This window comes from Etheostoma spectabile, chromosome 22 (assembly GCF_008692095.1).
Source record: "Etheostoma spectabile isolate EspeVRDwgs_2016 chromosome 22, UIUC_Espe_1.0, whole genome shotgun sequence".
NCBI lineage: Eukaryota > Metazoa > Chordata > Actinopteri > Perciformes > Percidae > Etheostoma > Etheostoma spectabile.
In genome coordinates this window covers 4446225-4456087 of record NC_045754.1, presented here as the reverse complement: position 1 = coordinate 4456087, position 9863 = coordinate 4446225, and the positions used below count along the sequence as shown (strand labels likewise).

General features: G+C 39.2%; 1 protein-coding gene across 1 annotated transcript in view; it reads right to left on the bottom strand.

Annotated features, from left to right (window-relative positions):
• Positions 1–2493: 2493 nt before the first annotated feature.
• Positions 2494–9863, bottom strand: part of avl9 (AVL9 homolog (S. cerevisiase)) — a 29290-nt gene continuing 21920 nt past the window's right edge. The window contains 2 exon segments of the mRNA XM_032504533.1: positions 2494–4705; positions 5470–5558. Of these exon segments, the coding sequence (XP_032360424.1) occupies positions 4578–4705; positions 5470–5558 (217 nt within the window). The 3' untranslated portion in view covers positions 2494–4577.

Here is a 9863-nt window from a genome sequence, read left to right as displayed (position 1 = left end):
GTTCCTGTGGCACAAAACTTAAAATTGTTATCTATTGTACCATATTCATGATGATGAAACGTGAAACATTAAAACGCAACATGTGTTTTGATATTTATTGTAGCCCGCACACATCTTCAAGTCGTGCGACACAAGTTTTTACTACTCTTTAAATAAACTGTTTCTCAGACATTTGACAATTATTTCTTATCAATAATGTCAAGTACAGCAAGCTAAAATTGCCTAAACTGCCACTGTGTGCGGTGACTGATTATTTCACGTCATTCACTGTGATTCTGTCCGGTCAGGTGACTATGAATCATAACCCCGGAGCAAAGATGTAATTAGTCACATTTCTAGTCTTGATTAATAAAAAGTACTATAGGATTTTCATTGTTTCCAATACAGTCCTGGAAGATTCCTATAAAAAAAATTATGAATAAAAATGTAATATATATATATATATGCTCTTTTATAAGAAACAACGTTGGTACTTGTAGGTTTTACAGTCCTATTGGAAATGTTTTTTTTTATTGGATGCTACATGTGTCGAATCTTTTCTTCTCTTAAAACTCTGAAATATATTTTGTCTTTGAGATGACCTGTTAAGGATAAAACTTAAATATAACTAATACTGGCAAAAAGCCAAAAGTAGTTTAATTATAGTAGTGCGGCATTACTCCCAACAGTGGCTGTAAAAGATCAAATCTTGCATTAACTTTTCAAATGGTCATTGTCAGAAAAAGTTAAGGATAAATTTATTGCAAAATTAAACCAGCAAGTTTTGTTTTTTTAAGGATTATGTAAATGATTATCCAAACAAATTAAAATCAGCGTATGAATTATTAATGAAAACAATCACTTTGTACTGGATTACTGAGTGTGACTTTCGGCTGAGGTCACTGGGCTCGTGCGTCCTCGTGATGCCGCACAGTTGTTTTTTTTGGACAACACATGGGTGCATAGTTGAGAGGCCATGTGCTACCACCAGAACAACAATAACAACCCCCCCCCCCACACACACACACACACACACACGCGCACACACACACACACAAACACACTTTGGCTGACCTACATTTGTATTCGGACACAAAATGCATCCCCAGAGGGATAAAAGAATTGTTCACTATATGAATTTTAACTTTTATTTAATACAGCAATAAAGTATAGTTTCACTTCTCAAATACATTAAAAGCATCTGTCAGGAAAATATTCTGTGACTTTTAATTCACAGTACATTCATATTTGTTAAATACAAAATGAAAATATATCGTAAAAAAAGAAAAGAAAAGAAACGAAAAGCAGCTTTTAACAGCTGATGTCTTCTTAAAACTTAATCCAGAAATCGAAAGGAAATTCCCGAAATGACTAAATGGTCAAAGAAGGTTTAAAAGCATGAAGAAACGCAGAAAATAAAAACATAATTTTTAAAGACAGAAAGATGACTCTCATTACAGCGGTGAAACTGGACTGGACAGAGCATGCTCACTGGACCACTTTAAATCCGACTTTTGAATATTTGAGACATGGAGGGAAACGATTCTGTAAGAAACTCAAAATTACAGTTAGATAAAGATTCACATAAATAGAATATCATGGCTGCTTTGTGCAAATACACACAGTGGTCCACAGACTAGGACTTGTTCCAGTGTTGTAATGACAAAACATGGGTATTTCTGATTTTTTTACACAACAAATAAATAAGTTATCTGACTTATCTTCAGATTTACTAAATATAGTTCTCCCAATATATATATTTATATATATATATATATAGTATAAAAAGGCCTGGGTGAGGGTTACTAACATCCCGTCAAACACAAAGCTGGTTGCAGGTTCCTTCGTGGTTAAGGGAGGTTTTCATCACGTTTATCAGGGCACAACATCAGGCATTAGGTACACAAGGATTTATGTAACAATATTGTGGTTATTGTAGTAACAGCATTCAGATTTTGTAATTATGTTGGTGTGGTGTTCTCGATTTTGTCGCAGATGCGGTGGGAAAAATTCACCAAATTAAATTTTGCATTTAACAGGAAATGTAATTTTAGTCTAGCGCTGAACTCATTCATCAAATAGTCAATTAGTTGTTTCATTTCCAAGTTTTGGGATTGGATTCATTATTTATCAAGAAAAATGCCAAACATTCTCCGTTGCATGCTTCACAAAATATGACAATTTTCTGCTTTTATCTATTTTATATTGAAAATTCTTGGGGTTTACAACCGTTGGTCAGACTAAAACAAGTAATGTAAAGACCCAAAAACTGACATTGTAATAAAATTTTACAAAGCAGTAAATTATTATATATTTTTTTAACACATCAGTAAACAATACTGTTACTTAAATATTTAAAATTTAGTGTAAAAAGAAATGTAAACCCTTAAAGCTATAATCAGTTGGTAAAAAATATCAAAAAGCTTTTAACCCACCGACAACTTGATCAAAACAAATAAAAACGTGATTAGTTAATTGTATCTTTTAACTGCTTGATTTCTTTCTTATCTTTGGTTTTGGCACATATTTAATCAATTATCTTTTTTCCCTTTCCACGTTTCATTACGCCGTGTGGCTAGCTAGCTAGCTTAGCTGAAAACAGGGCTAGCTAAACACACTGAGCGCCAGCCTTTTAAGCTAGCTACCTTGCTAAAGCTAACGTTTGTGATGAAACTACATCAGCCAGTGCGGTGAATGGTAACAAAGATCTTCTTCACACCATATCCTGTACACCATAAGTTACAAGTATCACGCTTGAAACACTAGCTAAAGCATGTTAGCCAGCAAGCCAATGCTAACAAAGTTAGCTAGCTAACACTATTTGGACGTTTACGGGCACCATGCTTATATCTTTATAACTTTATGTTATTTTCAAGTCATGGCCATTTTATAAATGTGTATGATTTAATGCTCCCTATGTCGAACAGACGTAACAAAAATACTTAAAAGTAGCATTAGCTAGCTATGTTTGTTATTGTTTTTTGCTAGCTAAAATGCTTTAGCCACTATTAGTTTTTAGTTTTAGCCAACTGTTTGGAGGTTAAAAGGAAAGGTACGAAGCTTTATATCTTACACTTAATTTAAATTAATTAGCTAGCTAAAAATATTTTTTTATATATATATATATATATATATTGTCATATTTTTGGCACTAGAGATGTCACTTTGGTTCGGTTGTGGACATTTTCACTATTTTCTGACATTTGCAACCTAATAATCATAAATGTTATCAACAAATTGATCAATAATATAAATAATTGTTAGCTGTTAGTTCTTTAGCTAGTCCGTCTACGTGTGTGTCTTTACACAGGAACGCAGGCTGTTACCACAACAACCACAATAGAGATGCAAAGTCACTCCCTTTCCGGTGGACCGACATGGGACCGTATTTCAGAAAAGAATACGTACAGTAGTAAACGACAAGAAAGAAACAATGTTTTGATCCTGTTTGAATTGTGCCATGAATTAAACATATGTTTGTCAATTCAAAAGACAACTTTGCAAGTCAAGAAAGTCTGTTTGTTGTAAAACTTTGAAAGATTAGGTGACGTCACACTGAGGCTACGATGCCTGTGTGTTTCATACTGGGATGTAACGCTACACTAGCAACGGATCTTGCTTGTTGGATAAAAATTGCTGAATAAAACACATAAAGTAAGAAAGTAATTTTTGTATGTGGAACATAGCTAAGGTACCTAACTAGCTAGTTAGCTGGCATGTTCAATGATGCTAGCTAGCTAGCTAGCAAGGTGACGTATATTGAGCAAGCGGGACGAGAGATGAAGACAACGAAGCGGTTTCACACAAAACGAATTGGTACTACAACAAACTTTACCTTTCTTGGCTTACAAAAGTAGCTTTTAAATTGACAAATATTGTATGTGTAATTCATGGCACAATTCTACGGAGCCCCTAAAGGAACATTTGGCTGCTGGTTTCAAGCGTGGAAATGAAAATTAATTTGTGTGGTCAAATTATTTGACCCTCGCCGTCGACTACTGTATGTATTTCTTCCAAAATAAGGTCCCGTGAGGGACAACGGAAGTGGGGGGGGGACTTTGCCTCGCACTACGTTTACAGAGACATCGTTGAACATGAGCCAGGCTGAGTTTAAAATCTAAACCGTTAAAAATCTTCAAGGTGCCACAGCTCATGCTGTCGGTCAAATCCTGTAACAGTGACGTTTTAACATAATTTCTCTGTGAGCAAAATAGTCAGTTATATAGACAAACTCTAGAAATATGCAGCAAAAGAGTGAACACCGCAAAACCCCTATGACAGCATCTTTAGTGTCTCACAGAAAAAGCATCCAGCAATAAAAACAGAGGGCCGGACGCGATGGGTTCAAAGCCCTGGCCGCCTCTGCCTCACAGTGGACATGGACTGTACAGTTAGTATAACCGCAGCGCTTGCCTTCCTGTCCGGAGTAGCGCCGCCACGCACCAGGACGTCAGGCTTCATGGTCCAGACTTAAAACCCATTTCTCATTCATAAAAGCAGCTCTCGGTCCACTGGCCCTCAAAGCTTCTCCGTAGCCAGAAGATCAGAAGGACGAGGACAGAGTCGGAGACGGAGGACCGGGGGGGGGGGGTTTGGTTTCAGGGGTGGACCTCTGTGGCGGGCTCCGGATACGCCGGGGGGGTCACGGCTGCAGGCTGGGCCAGGGTGGAGAACCAGGAGGACATGGCCGACTTGGCGCTGGTCAACGCTCCGCCCACGGACTGACCTGAGAGCAGAGGTGGAGAAGAGAGATGTCGCTTACAAAACAGGTAAATACACGTTTGTTTCACGATTTCTGTCTTACTGAGGAACCAAAATGTGTCTGTAGCACCGAAAAAAGGTGACGTACATCGTACTTGTCTCTATTTTTACTTATTTAAATCATTATTTTTCAAATTTTACACTGTATTTTATTTTGAGCAATGTTTTTTTTTTTAGTTTAGACATTTTGACATGAACTGTTCTCAAGCAGGAAAATTGTTTGACACACAGGAAGTCATTTTATTTTGTATATTTCCACATCTAAAAGGTATAAATATAGTACAATATCGTGCCAACAAAATGTATTTTGGAGTCCATCTTCACCGATCCAATTTAATTTTAATTGATAGCTTACATTAAGCAACAAATAAAATCCAAATCCCAAAATTATAAACGAATATCTAAAAAGTTGAATATGTGCCCTAAAAAAAATAAGAATAATTGTCGGTCTCTGCTTCTCATACAGTATGTGAGGATTTGCCACTTTATACTATTGTAAATTTGGGAAAAAAGAAATGTCACGATTTATATTTAAATTGACTATTCAAGCCTTAGTTGACATGATTTAGGAATGATAGGAAATGCGCAGGTAATCTGTTTAACGTAGGAATATCGTCTCAGCAGCAGAGTCGAGACACTGATCCCTTTCAGCTTACTGATTGGACGCCACCCTGACCAATGTTTCCCTCAGACATGTCATTTTGGGGACTGCTTCCTGAGCTTTCTTACCCACTGCCTTCCCCGTCTGGACCACACTGCGACTGGTGGTCATCATGGCGTTTCCGATCTTCTTCCCTCTCTCGCTGTTCTGCACCGAGCTGCAGTGGACATAAAGGAGAGGAGAAAACAAAAAGATTGAAAAAAAAAAACATGTATGCATGTCACTCATGTATGCATGGGGCAACCCCCCTCCAATCCCTGTCTCTAGGGCAGGGGTTCCCAAAACATTCAGCCCACGACCCCCAAAGTAACGGTGCAAGTGACTTGCGACCCCCCCACTATAAACGTATATAAACATTGCGCGCAACTGCGCGACCACTACAGGCGTATCCAAACACGAGCATATTGACAACGCACAATAACACAACAGCCATGACATTATTCTACAGTAATTGACTCATTACTTTAATATGAACTTAACCTAATGAGAGGGATGTGCAGTGTGTTTGGAGCCCAGCAAGTCCCATCTTGGTTTAATGTTGGAGACCAGCTACTCGGAGATCATCCTCCACCTTCAGTCGCGCTGCACACCGCCCTGCTACGACTGATTCTGTCGCTAATATGTCGTAAATCTGTTGTAATGACCTCAGGGGTCAGAGTGGTCAAAGAAAATCAAATTGATTTGCTTTGGTTTTATTTTAAATTTAGCCACTAGTTTTATCTTGTGTTAAAATCATGGCTAACATATGCTATTTCTAATAGTTTTTAAATTTTTATTTTATTTCTGGAAATCAACTTGCGACCCACCGCCCCCCCTCTTTCTGGCTCGCGACCCCCCTGTGGGTCCCGACCCCCCACTTTGGGAATCACTGCTCCAGTGTGACATTGTAGTAATTCTTCTTCCTGGACACAAACTACAACAACAACAACAACAACAACAACAAAAGTGCTGTTGCTAAATGTTGCGCCAACCTGTTGGAGGGGATTATGTAACAGCGGAGGCTGAGCAGCAGTCACAGGTGGTGCATCGGGTGATCAGAGCTGACCTGAGGAGCGGAAACGAGCGGGCTCGGTTTCACAACAAATGGACGGCTAAATGAGGCGGTCTCTGAACGGCGGTCTGGTGCGAGCGAGTCCAACACGCACCCTTACACATGGATCCCCACTGGCCTGACATTCAGCAGGAATCTCACTCCCGCATCATCTGGGCAAACAGCAGCGTGCTTAACCCTTGTGTGGTATTCGGGTCAAATTGACCCGTTTCAAATTTTTACAAGAAGAAAAATGGAACAAGTTACATTTTTTTCTACCTGAAAATCAACGGCCTTACCTTATTTCCTGTGATAAACATGTATACCTAACTCAATTCAGAGAATTATTCTGGATATGGCCTCTTATGTTTTATCCAGAGTGGATTTTTAACATGAATTATAACCAAAATGACAGAAAAACGAACCCCACTTCCATTTTTAATTGTGTTCTAGTAGAGACTGACTGCATCCCCTAAACATATATGCTATCTCAATTGTTTGAAATCGAGATAAAGACAATATTTTGTTAAGAGATTATGAAGTAAAATTTTATTTTAGAGTTGTTTTTAAAAAACCCAAATAAGTCACGGGTCAGTCCCGGAAGAGAAGACAACACAAGGGTTAAAAACACGACGTGCGTACGTGTCAGCAGCTGCCACTCTGTGCCTTCACACCCTCTAACGAGCCAATGATTTCATCTGAAAATAAACCTGGTCGCTGTGAGTCTCACCACACTGTCGCCACCCTGTTGTGATCACAACGGTTTAAAACCCTCGAAAGCCGATAGACAAAGAAACGCCTGGACATCCAGTAGTTTTATAGCTTTGCCAATTCTGAGCTTATTCCCTCAGTCAGCATTAAGTGTAATACATCCGGGGAACCTACACTTGGTTTCCCAGCAGAGTGCAGCGTTATTTTAGTAAACTAAAACGAAAATAAGCAGTGAAAGATATTTTTAAAAGTAAACTGAAACTATATTGCCAGGTAAAATACAATACACAAATTAAATAAAAATTAATCATTTCAGTTTATTCCTACTGACATATATACATATATATATATATATATATATATACACACATACATACATACATACATATATATATATATACACACATACATACATACATATATATATATATATATATATACACACACACACACACACACACACACACACACACACACACACCATATATAGCTATTATGAGACATTTTACCAAGACCTAACAAAACAAACTAAAACTACCAAAAACAAGCTGCGGTTGCTAGGATCCCTGATCCGTCTCCATGGCTGCACGTCCACCAGGAATCTGTCCTCGCTGGGCCAGCTTCCTTTTGTCTTTTATTTTCAAAGTAAGAGACCCGCTATTGTGCATTCCCAGCTGAGCTGAGAGGCTTAGTGTGTTTTTGTCAGTTTAAAGCCACTAGGTGTTTGTAGGACATTGAGACAACCCCATGTGAACATGAGAGCGGCCTGTGTGTTTAATTTGTTGTTTCTGACTGATTTCAAAGTCTAAAAAGTGTTTTCAAACATGATTTTTACCACTTAATAGCCCCATATTCTCTTATGTAGTGTTGTTGACATACTGATCAATGCCACTAGTGCACCAATTATGGTTCCAGACATTCAAAATAATCTAGTTTCCATCACCTATTTATCATAATGTCAAATATTTGGGGATAAAAACATTTGACATTTTTTTACAGGTTTTTTTATACACTTTTTTTTATTAATTATTTAATTATTATTCAACATACATTGAATTTTGTAAAAAAAAATCCCAAACTGGGCCTTTTACTTCAACTCAAGATCCCAAAGCTTTCAAATATATCTAAATTACAGGCAAATGTTAAAATAATGCCAAAGACATCTAGAGTCACAATTTAAAAGGTCCAATATGTAATATATTTACTGTAATAAATCGAAAAATGACCCCCAATGCGTCATCAGATATTAAGGAAACATGCTATGTTGAACTGCTATCTTTTCTAATGCTAATGCCAGTATTTTCTCCTTTTGTAATTTCTGTTCTGCGACGGAGTTTCTCTTTGTGTTTTGGCCCGTGTGTTGGTATCAACCGCCCCGTTGGACATCCAGGCCGGGTTGCCAGATGTGAAAACGTAAAGCCGGCGCGTTACAACTGTAACGTTGGTACAGCTGTAGCATTGGTACAGCCATGAAAGCAGCAAACATACGAACAGGGTCACATAGATAGATTCTACCCAACCTAAAAAACCCGGCATGTAACGCAACATGACGCAACAGTTGCGGGACCAGAGACATAACAAACCCGGGTAAATATTGGAGATGTATTTAAAAGATTGTTACAGCTTAGAGCCCAAAAGGACGCCAAGTTGGCCAACTTCCTCCTGAACAGGTAAGCATTAGCTTCAGGTTAATTCATCACGGCTACTGGGGACGGGCATTTTATGTAATTTCAACATTTGTGTACTTACGTTGAATAATATAGCTATTGTACCTGAGTTGGTTACTCGCAAAAACAACTGAGACACAGCCAGTAAAGGGATCCCGACTGGTCCTGGCTAACGCCGCCATGCTAACCCTGCTAGCTGCTAACGTTACCGGAGGACCCGTAGCCGACAGGGACCCGTAGCCAACAGGACCCGTAGCTGACAGGGACCCGTAGCCAACAGGACCCGTAGCTGACAGGGACCCGTAGCCAACAGGACCCGTAGCCGATTCAATTTCCTTGCGGGAGTCATCCCCAAAGGATTAATAAAGAGAAGTCTAAGTCAGTAACTATATTAAAAACTAGCTGTCAGTACTACACATTGCACCTTTAAATGTCTTGTTTAATATACTTATATAAATGTGACATACTATTACATGGGAAAAAGTTTTTTTAATAGAAGCTGCTGAAGGGACGTTTGGGGGGGGTGTAATGGAAACACTGTGGTTAAATAATCATATTTTCAACCTTTTTTTTTTTAGATGCCACCCAGCCTCCCAAAAAAGTTTCCAACCATCTAACAGAAGGCAGTCCTTACCCCTGAGCTGTGTGTAGCTCAGAGAGGACACACTGGCTCTCCGTCTCGCGTGTTGACCCAAATAAACAGCTCCTTTACCGCGGGCCAGTGTGCTACGCTCACAATAAAAGAAAAGATATCCTCCAACAGCGAGTGTCGGCCTGCAGCCGCGCGTCAACATCTCCGCCACCGGCTGCTCTTTGTCCGACCCAGATGGCGAGGAAACGTGAAAAGTGCTTCCATGACACACATGCAACACAGCACATTCACAAGGAAGTCAAGCTGGGGCCTGGTTTTTAAATAGAGAGGCAGTGGCAGGGCAGCATCAGTGGGACAAAGAGTGATGAGCTGGGTGGACTCAGCTTTCTGTTTTCACTTTCTCTACCAGCAGCCTGACAAGTGGAAAACATCAGACCAGCCACCGTCTGTCCCAATAACCCC